This window comes from Simochromis diagramma, unplaced genomic scaffold (assembly GCF_900408965.1).
Source record: "Simochromis diagramma unplaced genomic scaffold, fSimDia1.1 OVJJ01000618.1, whole genome shotgun sequence".
NCBI classification, from domain to species: Eukaryota; Metazoa; Chordata; class Actinopteri; order Cichliformes; family Cichlidae; genus Simochromis; species Simochromis diagramma.
The window spans coordinates 6,899,510-6,920,942 of NW_024387423.1; the positions used below are offsets into that span (position 1 = coordinate 6,899,510).

Below are 21,433 nucleotides of genomic sequence, written 5' to 3' on the forward strand. Positions count from 1 at the left end.
AGGTACAGGAGCTGTTCTGCAAGAGAGATAAGTCCAGGTCAGGAATGTCTCTGTTCCTGGGCCAAGTAGAGAGGATGGATGCAAGAAGAGATGGAAGTGCAAGAGGGCAGATAATGATGGAGAGAGGGATTGAATGACACAGAGGTGGAGGGAGGGGACGAAGGAAACAGGAAAACACACACAGGGTGATGAATGGATAGGAACTGAGAGGGGAAGGAGGGGATAGAGGAAGAGTGATGAAAGATGGGATTATGTGAGGAAAGAGTAGAATAACATATGCAAAGATGGATATGAAGAACAATGGAAGAGAGCATAATAAGTGACTAAAAGTAGGTTGAAATTAAGTGATTATATTTGATTTAATATGTTTAAATCTATCAGTACATTGACTACATTTTATCTACATTTTGTTAAGGATGGAAATGGTCCTAAATTCATAGGCAGCCGGTCCCTTTACTAGTACAGCTGCCAAGATAATAGCCATGACAGGGAGAAGAGGGATTGGTAATGCCCATCTTAATTCAGACTATGGAATGATATGAACCAACTATGAGATCAATGCACCGTCAAATGGACTTGTGGGCTGTGTCTGATCTGAGCCAACATTCATCACGCTGAGAGAGGGATTTAGATAAAGCCTGGATGCTGAGACTGAGGAGTTTGTTTTTGAAACATTCTTTATTTGTTTGTGTGTGGGTGTGATTTTGGACAATATCTGAGGGGTAAGGCAAGAGCTGAAACACATGTATGTAGGTGTGTGCATGTATGAATGTGTATGGGCATGACTTATTTATTTTAGGGCTAAAGTGTATGCTTTAAGACACAGAAACAGACATTTCTTGCAGCTTTTCATTATGCTAATGTGTGAGTGTGCTGCGATTATTTGTGAGTATTATGTGAAAATGCATAATTTTGGGGGATTGGAACCCCAGGAGTGCAATCAACAGTATCCACAGGAAGCATTTCTTTAAAAGTAGAAATAGCGCTATTGAAAAGTGTTCAACCCACCTGAATACCTCAGAAACAGATATCTCAAAATTTAACTACAAATAAAACAGAAGGGGACAGACACTACTAAACCTAAGTGAGAAACCAAATTTTTTAATTTTGGTGACACAATCAAAGAAAAAAAGAGAAAGTACGAGTTATTTATCCAATCTGCTGATGGCATCCAGCCTCAAACACTCGCTAGGTAAAGAATGGCTGTGTGTGTGAAGCCAGTGTCAAGTAATCAGAAGAGCAGCTTCATTCTGCTGCTGAGAGTGTAAATTAGCATCTCACCAAGTCGAGCCGCCAAAAAAACCCCACCAAGTGTAAACACAGTCTTTTAGCTCTCAAGAGGGAAAAGATGATTACCTCACAATTACGAGACCACAGTGCAAAGAGAAGCCCCATTGCCTCAGTGACAGAAAGAGAGATTACAGGGTGGCGGTAGTACTAATGATGATGGGTAAAGTGAAAAATACTGCAGTTTATCCCAGGGGACACATAAAATTGCAGCAACTAGCTGAAATTTCTGGCACTTGGCTAGCACACTGGCAACGCTCTTCAAACTGAAACATGAAGAAGAGCTGGTTGCGAGTCTGCTGCCAAATCGAACGGTTTCTTTTTCTAAGGGTTTCTATTTCTGTGAGGTGACACTGTACCACAGACTCGTTAAATGTACAAACATGCAAACTTTGTGATTTTTGTTTGTTTGTTTTTGTTTTTTTACAAACTTACATTTAAAACAGGAACTGAGTCATTTAAAGCAGCGGTCCCCAAGCCCTGGGCCTCAGACCGGTACCGGTCCGTGAGTCATTTGGTACCGGGCCGCGAGAGTTGAGGCTCAGGTGTGAAATGTATGGTTTATAGGGTTCAGCATTATTTTGTTATCGTTTTTATCGTTAACTCTGTTTTCCTGGGTCTTTTCACGTGTGTTATGAATAAATCTTTTTTTCGGTACCGGTACTAGTTTTATTTTGTTGTATTTATCCACGACACCTTAAAAGCCGGTCCGTGAAAATATTGTCGGGCATAAACCGGTCCGTGGCGCAAAAAAGGTTGGAAACCGCTGAATTAAAGTCCTCTTTTGTTTTGTTTTTTTGTTTTGTGTTTTTTTTTATAACAACAACAAAAAAAATCAGGACTATTTTATACAGTTGGATTCACAAATTTTACTGATGCAATAACAGTAAAAGCAGAAAGTTTACTGTGCCATTAGGAGTATGACCTGCAGAGACTTTGACTTAGCAGGAAAGTAAAGAAATAAACATACATTTGACAGTACTAATATCCAGCTGCTCTCTGAGAAATGAACGACAGGAATCCATTGGGAATTGCTCAAAATTTCAGATCAGAATCAAATAATTTACAACAGCAGGCAGCAGTGGAGTTTGCAGAAAGCAAAGCACAGATGGGCTTTGAGGTGGACGAGAGAGAGAGAGCACATATCTGAACCCCAGTACAGCAGCAGCTTTAGCAAACATGAGGGGGGGGGAATAGCTGCATTTCATTTCCATTTCTGCTTCTTTTCCTCCATGCACCAAACCTTTTAGAACCAAGCTGGTTTGACAGCACTCCGTACTTTCTACCATGCTATCAATTGAAGGGATGATGCTCGCTCCCCTACTCCTAGGATTAGGTCACTACTCAAATCCTCATTACTAATTTAGTTAGTACTATTTTTTTTTATTAGACCTACAACCAGTATACAAGCTCAAGTGTTTTCGTACACTGAGGTAAAACTGAAGGATTATGAGCATTATTCACAAATCTATAGTGCAAAGTTAAGAGCTTAACATTAGCTGGCATGTTTTCTATCAAATATCCTAAAAACAATTATTTATGTACCTTTAAAGGAAACAAGAAAATAAACCAAAATTACGACGTGACACACATTTAAGGTTCAAACGGTGGTCAAAAATGAGCACAAGATGAGCTAACAAGGTTTGTAATTACCATGAGTCACTTAAACTACTGTCACAACATGTTATACTCAGCACCTTTTATTTAATAAGACAAGGCTAGAAATACCTAAATCCTCATTACTGTTTTAGCAACATTACACACAATGACAATTTAGCCTGTTTTTTGGGAGGAAAATGCACAATGCACACAAAGTCTGATGCAGCTGATTTCCTGTACATACTTGCAGACACACTTGCCCAGAACAAAGCTTCATCATCTGTTAATGAATTCCATGGCCAGCAGTGTTTGCTGGTGCAAGCAGGTAATTAGTTTAAACAGCGGGAAAGATCAAAGACAACACTTCCTGTCTCGCTCCCTGGTTATGACCTCGCAGGGGAAAGTCACAGATTTCACAAGCAAGAGAGAAAGAAAATGTGTGCAGCTCAGCATACAGAACCAAAATCAGAGTCATCATTTTGGACTCAATCATAGCAAAATATCCTCTTTTTTATAATACACAAAGTGTTTTGTTTTGTTTTTTTTTTTCAAAAAAACTGCACCCTTGAGTCGCTATCAGCAAACTATGCTTTTAATCTTGCTAAAGGTTGATACGATTTATGTGATTTTTTAGTCTAAAAGGCACTCAATCTGTTAAGAATTTCAACAAAGGACGGGTAGAATAGGGCCATCATTCCACTGAAGAGTATCACTTACTCTGGGTTATCATCAGGTGTGCTACAAGTTCCCCTTTCTCTCACCGTGCCAAGCTACAGCCCTTATCTGACAAAATGGAGTCCAGAGAGGACAGCGATAGCATATCTCTGGGTGTTTGTGTTCCACTTGTATCTGATGATCCAAGTCACTCCTAGCCAAGCGCCACAACATGGTGGCTGTTGATTTTTCAATGCTGCCAATTTTTGGTTACATTTAAACAGCACAACATGGCCTCACATGGTGACAATGATCCACAGCCAAAGTACTTTTGAGAAAATACAAGGACAATGCCAATCATACTACGCCTGCCACTTCCCCCAAAACATACTTTTTTAAAAAAAAATTATGAATCCTCTCCTCCCTTACAGAAATAACAAATTGAAATTTTTTTATTTTTTATTTTTTATTTTTTTTGTTAGGGGTGCAACGATACACAAAATTCACGGTTCGGTACTTTGGTGTCACGGTTCGATATTTTTTCGATACAAAAAAAAAACGTTCATGCCTTTTTAATTTGTCATTTATTAAAATTATAAATATATATTTTAACTCAAAAGTACAGTTTTTAAAGTTAATGTTGCTGAAATGTTGCCCCGGGACGTCGGGCTAGCGATTTTGTGAGCCCTGTTTCTGATTGAGGAATCACTCATCTTTGGAAAAGAGAGTTTATTACAGAGAAATGGCTCTTTCCAAAATAAAAGCTATAATATACGCTTCTTCTGGGCTATATTCTCAGCAGCATATTGTAGCGGGTCAGGGCTGTTCGGGGTTCTGTTTGTACAGTTATGTTTTGTTTATGTTGCCATAGTGACGGGTGACGCCCTCTCGCTGCGACGGTGTGTCCTTCCGGGGTCAGAGGGCGCCCTGTGTGTTGTTGTTGTTATTGTTGCTGTGCGGTTGCCGCGCTGAGCAGTTAGCTAGCGGCAGTGTTCTTCTGCAGATGTCAATAAACGGCTGTGCTCCCTGGCTAGCTCACGGGAAGCAAGACCAAACGACACCTCCGTCTCCTCGTTGTCTGAGCTCGCCACATTGGTGTCAGAAGTGGGATGATGGTGGCACCCCATGTTCTGACCAGAGTGACTTTTCCCCCGCCGGTCGTGACCGGCCAGTGCGCCAAAAGAAGGCACCTGGACATTTGCAGGACTTTGTGTGGGGTAATGGGGTCGTCGGGGACGACTGACCCTTTAGGTGGGGGCTATGTAGCGGGTCAGGGCTGTTCGGGGTTCTGTTTGTACAGTTATGTTTTGTTTATGTTGCCATAGTGACGGGTGACGCCCTCTCGCTGCGACGGTGTGTCCTTCCGGGGTCAGAGGGCGCCCTGTGTGTTGTTGTTGTTGTTGCTGTGCGGTTGCCGCGCTGAGCAGTTAGCTAGCGGCAGTGTTCTTCTGCAGATGTCAATAAACGGCTGTGCTCCCTGGGAAGCAAGACCAAACGACACCTCCGTCTCCACCTTGTCTGAGCTCGCCACAATATTAAACATATCAGGTCCCCATAAGGAGAATCATGTGCTAACGGCTGTCTAAATGACTCGGGTAAAATTTGTAGCATGCATGCTTGTTGTTTTTGTCTGCTTCCACTTGTCTTTGCACTAGGATGATGTCGGCGTAAACGTGCAGTCATATTCGTTGTGTTCCCACTAGTGCTGTCAGCGTAAATCTCGTTGAAATGACCTTAACGCCACAACACGGCAAATCTCCGTTAACGAGCTACCCCTGATCGCCCTGTGCGTGGGGCTAGACGGCCAACACGTTAACGAGCTAACTGCGCTAACACACTAGTTCCCACCCATGTTATTGAGCATTGCGTGGCACATCCAACATACTGTTTTACTTTAGTCCATGACGCGCTTACCTTCAGGGTCATACGTCACATGAAAACCAAAACAATTCCAAACGCCAGATAGATAGATAGATAGATATAGATATATATCTATCTATCTATCTATCTATTAGGGGTGCAACGATATTCGTATCGATATTGAACCGTTCGATACAGTGCTTTCGGTTCGGTACGCATATGTATCGAACAATACAACATTTGTAATTTATTTTATCAATTTTATCTATCTATCTATCTATAAGGGGTGCAACGATACACAAAATTCACGGTTCGGTTCGATACTTTGGTGTCACGGTTCGATATTTTTTCGATACAAAAAAAATGTTCATGCCTTTTTAATTTGTCATTTATTAAAATTATAAATATATATTTTAACTCAAAAGTACAGTTTTTAAATTTAACCCTAACCCTTGTGCGTGTTTTTTATTTTGACAGCGAATGCGCACCTGCGGACCACTTATGTGCAGCCCTGGTTATTTAGCTCGTCATATTGCAGCCACAGAAATTCTTTTGTCCATGAAACCATAAAGCTGCACTTTCTTTTTGCCTTATAGTCTGATTTGTCATAACTTCTCCGTTTTGTGGTAAGCTTTTCTTTGGCTGTCACTTCTTCACCCTGACCTGTCTTATTTGGCTCAGCAGAACTAAAATATATATCGTGCTGCTTTTACACACGCACTCACATAAGCTCAGCGATTCTCTGCGCGATCAACCTCTCACATGTTTAAGCTTGCTGCGGGAGATTTCACTTGTCATGTTTGCATAGTAAGCTAACAATTAATAAGACGATGTCAGAGGAATTGGTGCACAAATTATCATCACTCACAGATCAGTGCTGTCGCTCTCTATACACAGTTCGTGCGATTGCAAAGTGAAAGCAAAAAAACAAGCGCAAATTCAAACGCGATTGCAATATGTCACATATTGACAGTGGCTCACCGATGCCAATGACATAATTACCCAGCTACATTTCTGAAAGAATGCAAAAGCATTGACATATATTTTTCCTTCCTACAATAGCCCGACGGGCAGAGCAGAGATAGATTTTGGTAAACCGACTGAAAAAAAATCGCTAGCCCCGGGACGTCGGGCTAGCGATATTGCGAGCCCTGTATCTGATTGAGGAATCACTCATCTTTGTAAAAGAGAGTTTATTACAGAGAAATGTCTCTTTCCAAAATAAAAGCTATACTATCCGCTTCTTCTGGGCTATATTCTCAGCAGCATATTAAACATATAAGGAGAATCATGTGCTAACAGCTGTCTAAATGACTCGGCTAAAGTTAGTAGCATGCTTGTTGTTTTTGTCTTTGCACTAGGATGATGTCGGCGTAAACGTGCAGTCATATTCGTTTGGTTCCCACTAGTGCTTTCAGGTTAATCTCGTTGAAATGACCTTAACGCCACAACACGGCAAATCTCCGTTAACGAGCTACCGCCGATCGCCCCGTGCATGGGGCTAGACGGCCAACACGTTAACGAGCTAACTGCGCTAACACACTAGTTCCCACCCATGTAATTGAGCATTGCGTGGCACATCCAACATACTGTTTTACTTTAGTCCATGACTCGCTTACCTTCAGGGTCATACGTCACATGAAAACCAAAATAATTCCAAACACCAGATCTGAATGAGGGTGGGGGAGGTCCATGTTACAAGGAGAGCTTAACTTCTGTCTCGCTAGCTTGCCCTGCGCTCTTCCTTCTGACGATGCTGTCTGTGTTGAGCGCTCAGTGAATCTGCATTCGACTACTCCGCCTAGGCTGCACTGTCGAGCCTAGGCGGAGTAGTCGAACGCAGATTCACTGAGCGCTCAACACAGACAGCATCGTCAGAAGGAAAGTTGATAAAATAAATTACAAATGTTGTATTGTTCGATACATATGCATACCGAACCGAAAGCACTGTATCGAACGGTTCAATATCGATACGAATATCGTTGCACCCCTAATATATATATATAGTGACGCCAAGCCAAATGTCACAGACAATGAGGGACTTCATATCTGTGGCCTTTGCAGGTCTCCTCTTCATACTGACAGAAGGATTAAAATCCCATAGGATTTAACTGGCACTGGTGGAGAGTGGAGCTTAATTCTTCATGTAGCTCTCTCAACATATTCCACTGTACATAAGGGATAATTTGGAAAGCTCTCATCGTGCCGGCCAAGCAGGTTATCTAAGCGAAAGGACTCTAATGTATCTCATGGGTCACGCAAACACTGGCTGCCTGAACGATGACTCAGTTCCATTAAGTTACATCTTTGTCCTTAAATGCTCTACCAGCAGCAGTTCACATGACTTTGCTAAAGCATGCTATCAAATATTTATACCAAATCTTCTGTGTCATCTTCTGTCCTATTCTATGTTAAGAGCATTTTACCTTGCACAAAGCAGAGCACAGACTGGGTTTGAGGTAGACCACATATCACCTTTCCGCACCCTAGTTTAGCAGCAGCTTTAGCAAACTGACCCTTCACAAATCTCATGCTTTTCGTCTCCATCACCATACAGGAATGACTGCATTTTCTTCCCAACCCTCTCAGATCCAAGCTGGTTTGGCAGCACCCCTAATTTTTGTCCATACTATAGGCTGTGGAAATTCCTTTCCTTATTCCCAGCATTACAAGGGGAATACATCACCTGCACATGGCTGCCAAGGATAAGACATATATCAACCTGTCAGGACTGGAGCCAAGCTAGAGGAGGAGCATGGAAAATAAATAGCACTGCCCTCTGTCCTGAACAACTGGCCTCAAAAGAGGGTGAGAGTGTGGCTAAAACCTATTCAAGAAAATAAAGCATATTTGAATTTGAATTGGACAAAGAGTGCAAAAGAGAAAGGGAGGGAGAAGGGGAAACTAGTGCAACCATATCAACAAATGTTCAAGTATACAAGACTAGGCCACCAGTCATCACATAATTTGCCATATTTTCACTGTTTTTAATTTAGGTTTCACTCAGTCGTTCAATGATAACTTCAACTTGAACTAACTAATGTGGAGATACAGAAATTATTTTATTGCTGCCATATAATCTGCATCATAATTGCATTAATAACATTCTTTACAGCATTATTCCATTTAATAATATTTCTCACAGTATTGATATTGCATTAAAGTTGCTTATTGAGGATGTTTAGTTAAGGATCCTTCCATTATGTTAACTTTTTTTTTTTTTTACAGGTACGGTCAGAAGTATTTCATACACATTGCATATTTGTGCTTATTTCGCGTTGATGTTCGGTTCATTAAGGGTCTTAAGCTTCACTGGCGTGACTGTCCAGGTGATACATGCTGAGGGAAACTAGAACATAGAAGGATGATTGTATGCATGCTTACAATACATATAACACATATAATCTAGGAATGTGTCAGGCCTGAGGCCTTAACTCATTTGGTGTCTCACTATATTTTACTCTACTTGGCAACAGATGACCAGAGTCAATAATTAGCCCCAGAGACCCTGAGGGCTTGAAGTTTATTACCTTGTATGGAAGGTGTTATAGAAAAGAGAAGTTCTATGTCTGTTTATAGCCATTAAAGATGTACCATTAACTGTGACTAATGTCTGGACCCTATTTTAATCTGTAATAGACGCCATGGGGGGGGGGCGTGTACCCCACGGCTTTATAAGTGTTCTCCATATGTATTTTTGTCAGAAGACAGGCTGATGTTTTCTCCTGGCTGCTAATAAACTCATCGTTTGATTGCACTTTTCTGGGGCCTCCGTGGTTTGTCTCACTGCTCTACATTGATCGATTTTGCAACACTAACTAGTGGCAGTAGTGAATGACTGGTGATGAGATGTTAACAGTACATAAACACAGATTTAGCATTGTCTATATAATAAATATCTGTCACGTTATAGATAGAATAGAGCAGTAGAAAGTCAAAGGACTTTCTGCACAGGGCATCGGCTTGACTAACTGGTGATGCTGAGAGTAAACTCAATAGGTTAGCCGGTGAACCCGTCTTTACTCACCAGACAGAATCAGTTTGGTAATTTCTATATGACTATTATGTAGAGTAAGAATGTTGGTCACATTATAGCCTGGTAGTGTTTCTTTAAAAGTACTGCACACTGCAGCATGAGTGATTGACTGGAGTTATTTGTCACCAAAAAAGGTGAATCAGCAGAGATACCGATTCACTGATCTAAGCTGCCAACATTAAGGTGCAACCATACAGCAACACTACACTTGAGTCTATACATATTACATAATATGTATAAGCCAACACTGAACAGGAGGTGGCTGTCTTCGATGCAGCTGCCACAAAAAAAAATTTTGTCAGCCGTCTGCGATCTACTAATAGCCTGGTTAGTCCTGAAGTTGTGCGTTGTTCCTTTTTACATGCCAAGCAATGGCAGCTTTTCATTAACTCCGGGACGGCTAATCAGAACAATTTCAAACTCAACACTGCACTTTGTGAAAGTCACAACTGTCTGGTACACGGACACTAGGGTCTGCATGGTTATTACAAAAATCCTAATTATGATTATCTTAGTCATAATTAAATTCCATTTATGTAAAACAATTACTCATTAACAGTAGTAACATCACTGTTATCCTGGCTCAAGCTAAACTAAAATGAGGCAAAAGCTCACCAGTGAAAGGAAAAGAGGTGTACTGGATTTATATTACAAGACAGAATGAGACCATCCTTGCAATAATTAAACCATAACTACCGGTGATCTTGTTTTCATAGTTGTGTCAGGTCATATTGAAAATAAAATTCAATTAATCTAGCCCTAACACACAATACACACACAATCATAGGATGCATCATCTGTTCAGGAGATAGCCATCACTTCCCATGAGCTTTACAAATATAATAAGCAGCTTCTTATTTGTAGCACCTAAAAAAACCTTTATTATCCATTTAGTTGAGCCCATCGCCTCATAAGGCTGGTGGAACCCAAAACGTCAACAAAAGCCTTTGAATTTTTTTATAATAGAGAGTTTATAAGCCAAATGAATCCTCACTACAAATGCCTTGTGGCTGACACAAGGCATATTTTAAACCAACAATCTAGCCAACCTTTTTTCTCGTGATAAAAGAAGTTTACAAAAAATAAATAAATAAACAAAAAAAAAATCAGCTTCCAAATATCACCAAAATTTTACATTCAAAGGAGCCAAACTGATGCGGTAAAATGTGGTGGGAAAACTGCAGAGATAAAGATAAAAGGAGAACGGAGGCACAAGCTCAGTGCGTCACACTGACACATTTCCTGCTCTACCGTCTGTCATCACTCTGAAAGATGAAGATCGGCAGACAAAGATATGAGAGTAGTTTTCAATCACAGCATTCAGAAGAGCTCATCTCAGCTCAATGCTGTCAGTAACTGCTGCTGGTAGCATTTTCCTCAGTGGGATTCTGCATTATGGTATATTTGGAAATGAACAGCCAAGCGGAACAACTAAGCAACAGCTGAAATTATACAACTTTTAAGTGAGAAACTGGTAACATAGTTTAACAAATTATACTGGGAACACAATGTACAAGAGTTACATAAATACTGCAAAATGTATTCCAACAACCACTTCAGTGCTGTAATGCACTATACTATTCTCTTGAGAAAAGCTCATAGCTTATATATGGCTATTTGTCTCAATAGTTCAAATACAGTCACTATGTTGGTGTCTGTAGGAATCTGACCTGCTCCACAAAATACACCATAAATTTCTCACACAAACCTCCCAATCAGAAAAACTATTTCAAACACCACCACACAATTTTGGAATGGTCAATGTGAGTGTTATTTCTACACCAGTGTCAATCAAAAATAAACATAATCTGTGCAGTGTGGTTTTGTGGCTCGCCAGCCTCCTTTGCTTCCTGGAGCATCATTCAGCCCTTTATAGCAGGTCCAAATGTTTCGTGGACAATTTCTGACACATGTGCAAATGTCCCGCCTCCTGTACTCTCTACATATGAACAGACATCCCCACACAACACAATGTCCTGCATTTTCAGCACAAAGCTGTCAAACGGCTTTTCACAGTTACGTATGCATTTTAACACAAAAACAATACAATCGGCTACAAGTTTCTCTGAGCAACTCTGACCCTCATTCACCAACAACATTATAAAACTACCATTTTTCAATCCAGCTACAAGCAGATTAAGAGTCCTGACACACCAACCGAACACGGGCAGCAAAGCACCACTTGGCTGCTGTTAGGTGTCTAGTTTTATGTTTTTTGTCTGTGTGTGTGTGTGTGTGTGTGTGTGTGTGTGTGTGTGTGTGTGTGTGTGTGTGTGTGTGTGTGTGTGTGTGTGTGTGTGTGTGTGTGTGTAAGTAACGTGAGCTTTCCACTGAGGTCTTTAGCTTCTACTTTAGCTACGACTTTGTTCAGTGCAATTCTTTTATTAATATATTAATATATCTATCTATCTAGTGCTGTTTGTAACCATCTTTCTCAGAGATCAGAGATCTCAGGCACATTCTATGCTTATACAATATCTACCTCACCGTAGCCATACAGGCTATGGGTCCCTCATATTAGCTGCGAAGCAAAGGAGCACATTTGTGTGAGCTTTTTAATTTAGGAATGACTCATTAATCTCTTCCATTTTAGCAATGTTTAACTAAAGTTCATTTTGTGACCTATTAACACCACAGCGCAATCTAGCTTTTAGATGTGCTTAGTTAGAAGCACTCTTCACAAATACGACTAAAAAACAAATTCTGAACAAGTACACAGGAGCCAGTGTAGTTGCGGAGGAGAAAAAAGAAAAACACGTGACCTAATGAGTTGAAATGGTAGACAACATGGTGAAAAGGGGAATTTATAGATAACCTACAGGAACTCAGAAATCGACTTTCCTCCCGCAATAATTATCATTTTCCCCAAGCTCAGTAAAGCCTGCATCAAGTTGGCTCGCAGCCCTCTGCTAGGGGCTTTGGCCAGTACTGAGGATTAAAACCCTGCAAGTCTATAAATACACCTAGTAGAACAACGTCAGCATCCAGCCAGCTATTGCACTCACCTCTCAATGCTGGGTAGCTGGCATGCAGTTTTTTCTTCCTTGCTCACTCTTCTTTTTTTACTTTACACCACCAGTATTTTAGCCTCTCAGACTGTCACTATTTGTTCTCTTTGTGTTCCCATTTCTCTCTCCCCCCTGAACTTCCTCTCAGCTTGTTTCCCACTCCTCTGTGACTCTCCCCGCATCTTTCACACTGTCCTGCTCATACTCCCGCGCTTGGCAGGGCCTCTTAATTGGAAACAAGCTGTGAGCAGGCTTTCAGTTTGAGGTTAAAATTGCATCTGACCTGCCTCCTGCTGCATCTTCTCTTCTCTCCTTTGGCTGCATTACAAGCTTGTAAACAGTGGCTGAGTGCAGATATGAAAGGGACAATGTGTTGAAGAGGGGGGCAAAAGTTGACTCTCACTGGCTATAAACAGCAAAAAAAACCAACCAAAAAACACATCACAGATACACAAGCAAAATTGTGTCCCTGTCTTCATAGTATACTTAGTAAGCCCTTACTAAGTATACTATGAAGACAGGGACGGGCTATATAACAGAAGATTTATTTTAAAAAAACAACAACAACAAAAAAACGTCAACAACTCCGCTTTGTTTGTTATTCAAATGAGCTGAGCGTAATCAGGTAGCCAAGAGAAAAAGCGTAACTTGGAGCTAATCCATTGTTTTCAGCAAAAGGTCTTTGACAAATAAAAAAAATCCAACAAATCCCCTGACGTGATTTTTTTCCATTTACTGTAAGCAGTGCCAAATCATCTTGACAGCCAGCGCTGATGTGCACGTCTGCCTTATCAAGAGAACTGCACAAGCAATAATCATGACAGAAGCAAAAGACAGAAAAGGATGCACTTAAATTGTGCATGTGATATGCAGACATGGCACATCAAAATATCCACATCAATCAAACTTCTGAAACAAAGTCTGAACTGCAACACAAAAAAAAAAATGACATGACCATTACATGGTAATTATGATGAGAGGCTGCATTTGGTCTGTCACAACTTCCTTGTTGTCAGTGGGAGAGGATAAAAGGGATTTGTTGCACAAAGAGCCACAGCCAGGCACAGAAACTATTACTTCCACCCAGTTAGACCACAGACTGCACTGTCTGACCCATAGAGCTGCATAACAGGATAGTGCAACTCATTCACAATCACACACCAACCTTCACAGAGAGCTCAGCTAACTAAAGATGGGGCAAACGTGCATTAGTCTTCGCGTCTGATTTGTACTTGAACATAATGAGCTGATGCCATGTGGAGCACCTGCATTTATTTAATTATTTAACATGTTAACAAATTGGTTAATGTCTTAAGAAGAGTTTAATGCCTGTCTGACAAACAGCTGCTTAATCCAGTGAGATATATTTAAAAGCTCAAACCATTTAACATTTTCCCAATTTGTAACATCCTCCAAGCAGCTTACTCCAGCTAGTGTGTTGTTTACATCCCTGTACAAGTCAGAGACATTTTTTCATTTAGAAAGCTGAATCATGACCAGAAACAAATATCTATCTTCTTGGCAAAAACCTTCCTTAACTACTGTCCCATCTACATCTTTGACTCCATCAAGACTAACTCATTTGGAAAGCCAGGAATGCCAGAATGGTGTACACAGCAGTTCTAGGTATTATTAATATCTGAAAATAGCTTAGCTTTCAGGGAGTTTTTAATCATCCCTGTAAAAGATACTAGAAGTCAAAGAGCAATTAATTAAGACCAGTACGGTAAGAGAAACAGGAAAAACGTCTTGTTGAAAGCTACCCACAATATGGCGTCTGCATGTTCTTATAAATATGTCAAACACTTCCAAGTGGATTATTCAGCCTCAAACCAAAGTAGTCAATCAGTAAGGGAATAGCAGAAGTGATTTGATCTGGTACTGGTCATCTCATTACATAACAAGGTGATGAGAAGAAAATCTGGGGAAGGAACAATGTTATACAGATATGTGTAAAAGAAAGCTTTTCAAAGAACTGCATAGATGCCTATGAAAGCAAAGTACACCCCATGATTTAGTAGCTTGTAGAGCAATGTTTAGCACTAGCCTGCTGTCTGACAAAGGGGGAATTTTTGCCCACTCGTCTTTACAGTGCTGTTTCAGTTCATTGAGGTTTCCTGGCATTGTTTATGCACAGCTCTCTTAAGGTTCCAACCACAGCATTTCAATCAAGTTGAAGACTGCACTTTGATTGCAGCCATTCTGATAAACCCAATTTTGGCCAAGGTTCAGTCTCATAACTGAACCCTGGAACATTTTGGTTCTCAACTCAATGGTCCCATTGCAAAACAAGCCCAAATCATCACGCCTCCACCACTCTACTTGACAGTTGGTATGGGGTGTTTGTGCTGATATGCTCTGTTTGGTTTTTGACAAACATGGCACTGTCTCATATGTGCAAAGGACATTATTCCAGAAGTGTAATGGTTCTTTTAGATGCAACTTTGCAAACCTAAGCTGTTTTGTCATGATCTTTTTAGAGAGAACAGGCTTTTTCCTTCTAGAAACCCTTCCAGACCTTTTCAGTATTCTTCCAATTATGCTGTCATGAACTTTAACATTTAACATGGTAACTGAGACCAATAGACGTGCTCAAGTCAAGTGTCAAGTGCATTTCATTAGCAGCACCTAGCTGCTACTTACACTCTTAAATCCTAATGAAAGCTGTAAAGGTGTGCTTAGCTTTTCTCAGGAATGCAGTTTTTCTTGTTGACATGATTATATAAAAATTATGTTTGTTTGTTTTTTCAATAAGAACCCAAACAAACCTCTTTTAAAAATGAACATAAAGCTGCAAAATGCACAGTTTTCTCTGCTTTCTCTATAAAATTGAATAATAATGAAACATAAATGATGAAAAACTTTTCCATCCAGGAGTTACTCAAATTTTCTTTTTTTGTCATCAGATTTCATTGAGCTAATGACACAGTTCAGCTGCCATCATTAACCTGTAATATTCTGTCAGGCAATCTAGTGATATGAAAATGATGAAATTAATTTTAGCGTTTATCAACTTACCCTAGTTTCCCTGATGTTAATGAGACCAACTGTATTCTGAACTTGAGAGCAAGAGGTGGGAACAAATGGGGTGCAAACAATGCTGTCTGCATTTCTCTAATCACAGGTCTTCTTGGTCACTCTCTTTATGTCAAAAATGTACATGGAAAAAAAACAGACACACATAGCAGCTCACAAACTGCAAGACTCCAATTCTGGAAATTTATTGTGTCAGCTAAGCTCAGAGCAGGTGTGCCTGAAATGTTACAGTTTTTATGTTGCAATAAACAAGACAAAAGTGGAGTCCTGCAGGGTGCAAGCTGTTGGTCTTTCCATGTACATTGTTGACCTAGTTTTGGCCAACCTCCTTCACCATTTTTTGATAAGGATATTCATGTATTTTATCTATTTTTTAAGATAAGTTAGAAACAATTTTAATTCAATTGTTAGTAATATCGGGCATTTATGTAGATTCATTCACGGCTCACAAACCCAGCAGCCAGCCAGCAAGCCACAGCAGTCATGCTGAAGCATGATATAGTGCAAAGTTAAGGCAAACAGGTCTATAAACGATGACAACACAAGGTTTGGTGAGACTACACAATCTGCCAGTTCTGCTCTGTGAAGGCACTGCATAGAGGTTACTCTACCTTAGTGACAAGAGTCACAAAAGCTGCCTCACAGACATCAATGTGAAGGAAAAATAAAATGACAACCAGCAGTGATGCCTTTAATCTATGACAGCTGATCTGATCACCAAAAAGCAATTGTCTAAAAAGACCAGATTACATCCTGTTTGAGATGTAGCCGACCTTGGTGGTCCATGCATGCACCAAGGAAGAAAAATAACACCCACATATGTTCTTTTCTTCAGTAAACTGCAGTGTCTGATCCTCACTATTTAAACCTGCAGGGTTTAATTTTTGTCTTTCCCTTTTTGCAGTGAAAATAATTACATAACAAAAAGCAAAAACGACCTCAGTGGTGACCCATGTTTTTCCTTGCTATTGATCGCTTTCCATTTTACGTGACAAGATTTATATTTTATTTATTTATTTATTTTTAGAAAGAGGGGCAATACATATTAATGAACATTTTAACAAATGTAAATATGCCAGATTATAGCCTTGGGCTAATTTCCATCTGCAGACCCTCTGGCAGGTTGGTGTTAAACACAAGTTAGTAAAAACATACAGAGACACTATTTACAGGTCATGTGACAAGGACAAAAACAGTGATCACATTATACTAGAACAAACAATGACAAGGAGAGTTAAATGTTAAAGTTCATATGTATTTTTTAAAATCTGAAGTGTTGGAAACTTCTCTTGAAACACTTCTTAGGTGTTTTACCCATACTCCTAGCTTCTGTAGCATACCCTGTCACTGTGAAGTATTCAGATAGATGACTTTAAAATAAAGCAAAGATATTTACTTGTTTATATTTGTTTGATAATAAATATAGAAACACCATCTTAAAGGTAAGGAACTTTTAAAGACTCAATGTTAGGCAGCTGCCAGGGCAAACTAACCCTGGTGTTAGTACATGTTTTTCGTCAAATATTACAGAATTGTGCATTGGACTTAGCACCAAGCTAAAGCTTGTTAACTGAGGAGGTACCAAACACACTTTAACCATGCAATGCGGCTAAGAAGCCAAGGGCAAGAGATACTCCAAGCCCGTTTCACCCCCAGTGTACTTAATGACAGGAGGATTAATTTTTCCTTTGGGTTATAGCTCTGATGCCACCCATCTCACTGTGTAAAAGCACACCCTGGCAGCACTTGGCATCAAGCACTGAGCTGGTAAATCGTGGCAGAGAGAGCAGATAGTTTAAGTCTATGGTCTGATATGAGGATTATTATTTTTATTGGCTGGGTGTGTAGAAGAGCTTTGGTGTTATTTTCCGACCAAGTCAAACATTAAAGGTGAATCCTGTGAGGTTTAATGGTAAACAAATGAGATCCAAGAAAACCTCTCAGTCATATTGTTGGAGCAGCCAGGTTTCAGAGCCGATTCCTTCACAAACTATAGAAAGAAGGATCCCCCAAACAAGCAACTCACAACAACAAAGAGTTGAACCCCAAACAACGGCAGGGGTCACACAGGACACGGGTTGGGGCCAGGGCATTCCTGGCTGATGCAGTTGGGTTTGTCTGGGAAATGACTGAGCAAACAGAGACCAGAGTGGCTTCCCCTTGCTGGCACCAGCGCTTTGTCCCTACTAATCCACTCCAAAGAGCCACAGTCAAACACCCAGCGCCATACAGTCACCAATAACAACATAGCATGGTCTGAGGGGACACGAAATGAATCCCACTGGCCAAAGCTGGGAGACAGACGCCAGTTTACTCATCACATTTGAGTACAGAATACAGTGTGGCTTAGTTGTGGGACCGGGCAAACCGATCTGAGTACAAGGTAGAGACTAGTTACACTGAGTATTATGTGCCTGTTTCATTATAAAACTTTTAGTTGTGTGTCATGTAAAGAGCATGACATCTGTCAGACACTATCAGGAAAGTCAGGGGACCAGTTATCAAGAAAAATAATAACAAATCCTAGATCAATGGGAATATCACCTGAATACAGCAGTTCTTGTGTTTGACATTAAAGCTACTTATCTGTGCCTCGTGATGCATACCTTAGTAAATAAAATGATATGGCATAAAGAATATTTAAAAGTGACATATCAAACCGTGCCAACATTTGGACATTAGATGCACTTAATGTAATGACACCTTATCTTTTTGACAGCCCAGGCTCGGGTCTCCTTACTTAACAACAGGAATAGTTTAATTTATACAACACTGGGAAATTCAACAAGAAATATCACTGGTATTTGCCAGTTTTATGGACAACTCAATGAGCTGACCGGACACAAACCTGAAAAAAAAAAAGTTTCAGTCAGGAGCAAACAAGTGTGCTGGCAAAACCTTTAACACATGACACCACCTGTTTTGTCAATATTACAGTCACACATACAAGCTTCACTCAACTAGTTTAAAAACACCATACTGACAAAAATTAGTGGCAAGACAGACCTAGACTCATGCAGTACAGCTAACTGGAAGATAGTTGTAAAGTACTTACTTGTCATATTCTGCATTGTCTTTGTTACAGCGTGCATCCTTGTGCTTCTGCCAGTCCTTCCCATGCTTACAGGTGGTGAGGAGGACTACATCCTCTGAGTTATGAATATGATATAAAGCATTCCTAGTGTCCGAACCTATTCCAGTTAGGTACCTTTTCCCCTTAAAAACAAGCATGTACTTTCTATAAGGGGGGATTGTGTTGTATTTCAGATAGCCCTTTTCTCCACCTGTCCTTGGGTGGTCTTTGGAGAAAAGAGGGATTGAAACGTCAAAGTCAGGCCGAAAGTTCTCTGTGCTGATGCTGGCTTTGGCCAACATGGCAAGGCCAATGTCAAAGCCAAGGTCCTCTGTGTAGTCCGGCCACGTGCCAGAATATAAATTAAAGATGATGTGGTTTTTGCCTCCATTCCACAGAGGGAGGCTCTGGATTTTTGCTTTCAGGTTGTGTACATACTGGGGAGAGAGCTGGTCCCGATCCAGAGTGTCCAAACTCAGGACAAACAGGCATGCCTGCCCTGGGTCAGATGTGTAGAACCTGGAGCCTTCGATAGAGGACAATATGTTCTGATAACTCTCTGAAAGTTTTTCCCCTTTTTGTTGGGGGTATACGTAAACTTTAAAGCCATTCCTCTCACACAGTGAGAAGTCAAAGCAGGACTCCATTCTGCAGCGTTTTCCCGTGTAAAGGCCCGAGTTAGCGTCCCTCTTCTGCCTGGGAGATATGTGTTCAGTGAGATCATCGCTCCGGTCCTGCTCCCAGGAGCTGAAAGGCTGCAGGTACCCCGACATGTGACGCCATCGCGCCCCGGGGCCATAACTGGAGAGTCTGCGGTCATGAGGCCGGCTGGGACCCCGTCTGGATAGGGGGACTTGTATCCCCCCTAAACAAAACAACAGTATGAGACACGCGCCGGTGGAGAACAGGATTAAGTAGCGTTTTTTGGCCTGCATGTGTCCTACAGTTTGGGATGAGATATGCGGCGCTGAATCCAAGAAGTCCCAAAGTTTTGGTTTCACCACCTCCAGCGGGAGCGTTCCGCCATCTTCCCCCGGGCTGCAAGGGCTGTGCGTTCACGTCTCCCTCCTTCTGCTTCAGATGCCTTTCACAAGTCCGAGAACTGATCCAACGCATGTGGGCGATTTATAAAGTTCATCCACCTCGTCTCCTCGTCAATAGTGGTATCGACTAGCTGACAGCAGGTTTTCCTATAGAGGAGAGTGACCCGGTGCTCTCAAATTCGGGCATCTCAAGACGCACCCTAGTTGCCTCTGTGTAATGCCACCTTCACTAAGCCATGTGCCATCGTTGTCACACAGAGTGTTGATTTCAAGTCAGCGACAAACAAACACAGCACCGCACAAAGTACAAACTTAACGTTAAAGCTGCGATGTATTTCCGACTTGTTGCCTGGACAGCTACAACTATTGTTCCTACTGGAAATTAAAGCCGAGCGGGCACCTTGAGCTCTGGACATTTACACAAACCTACACTTTGAGACACTGCCACAGTTCCCCCACAAACTGCACACAAAGATACAAGTATCGGTGTGGCTGTTAAATCTACACGGCGCATTGCTCCAGACTACAATGCTAGCTAGCCGGCTAACTAACTAGCTAGTTTCTGAAAACATTCCCGGTTAGCCTGTTAGCTCAGCGAGCTTCAACGCTGGTTGGAAGTACAGCCAACCAGAGACTCTACCCTCTACCTTTAAAAATAACACGTCTCTCCATTCAGCTCATTCTTCTCTCTTGTCGTCAAATCCACAGATTCGTTCCTCCGCGAATTTCTCGAGTAGTGTAAAGTATTCAAGTGGTGTTTCTCTCTCTTTCTCTCATACACACATACACAATAACAGGAGTGCAGCAGAGACTGCAAGCCAAGCAGAGCAGCACGGCCGTCCCACTAGGACGACTGCTGATGGTGCTGTGACGTCCTTCCACGGCGCACGGTGCGTTACCATTGGCTCCTGTCACACCCGAGGCGGGCGGGGCTTTCCTCTTGCACCCATTCACATCTTGGAAAAAAAAAAAGAAAAATCAAGGAAAGAAAAGATTTCTGTTTAGAGTTTCCAAGAAAAAAATGGAGTGGGCTTAAAATTGTGATTTGACTATTTAACCCTGTGATGGTGTATGGGTTGTCAGTTATATAGACATAGATAACGAAAGTCCTCTTAAACTGAGACTTGCTGGGCACACACTAAGTAGTTCAGAAGTCGAGATTCAAGATTTTGTTTTCGGTGTTTTCTTTTTTTCCATTAATGCTGACTTTAATGTGTAAAAATTAAATTAAATTTTATTTACCAAATCACAAACAACAGTCACCTCAAGGTGCTTTATATTGTAAAGGCCCTACAATAACAGTGCATACAATAAATAACTGTATTTGTCATCCAAAATTAATTCAGAGCTAATATCATCAATATAACTAATACTTGCACCTCAACAGACTCATGAAGGTACTGGCCATAAAGATGCAGGATGTAGGAACTATATTGTATGGCTCATACAAGTATTTGCAGTTGTGTTTCAGTTTACAATAGATGATTATTCAGGAGATGCATCACTACCCTCTATTAAACACTCTCCATCAATGAGAATGAGTCAGACAGAGGGCTGATGGACTTTAACAAAGAAAGTTTGGTAGATGGACTAGTTCCTGTGGATCACTATTCTTCTCTACTTCACCACTCAAAGGACTTTATACAACATGCCTCATTCACCTGTTTTTTCTATGCCCACGTGCTTTCTATCTGACATTCACACCCACTCACACTCCGTTGAACCCATCAGAGAAAAACTTGAGTTTCAGGATTATGTTTAAGGATACTTATACTGGAGCAGCCAAGGATTGATCCACCAGCTTTCCAAATAGTAGATTACCTTCCTGAGCTGCAGC

At 41.0% G+C, this 21,433-nt stretch overlaps 1 protein-coding gene across 1 annotated transcript in view; it reads right to left on the reverse strand.

The window, feature by feature from the left end:
- Positions 1 to 20,462, reverse strand: part of LOC120722283 (exostosin-1a-like) — a 44,252-nt gene extending 23,790 nt beyond the window's left edge. The window contains exon 1 of the mRNA XM_040013209.1: positions 18,536 to 20,462. Coding sequence (XP_039869143.1) covers positions 18,536 to 19,488 — 953 coding nt within the window. The 5' untranslated portion in view covers positions 19,489 to 20,462. The remainder of the gene's footprint in view (positions 1 to 18,535) is intronic.
- Positions 20,463 to 21,433: the final 971 nt, after the last annotated feature.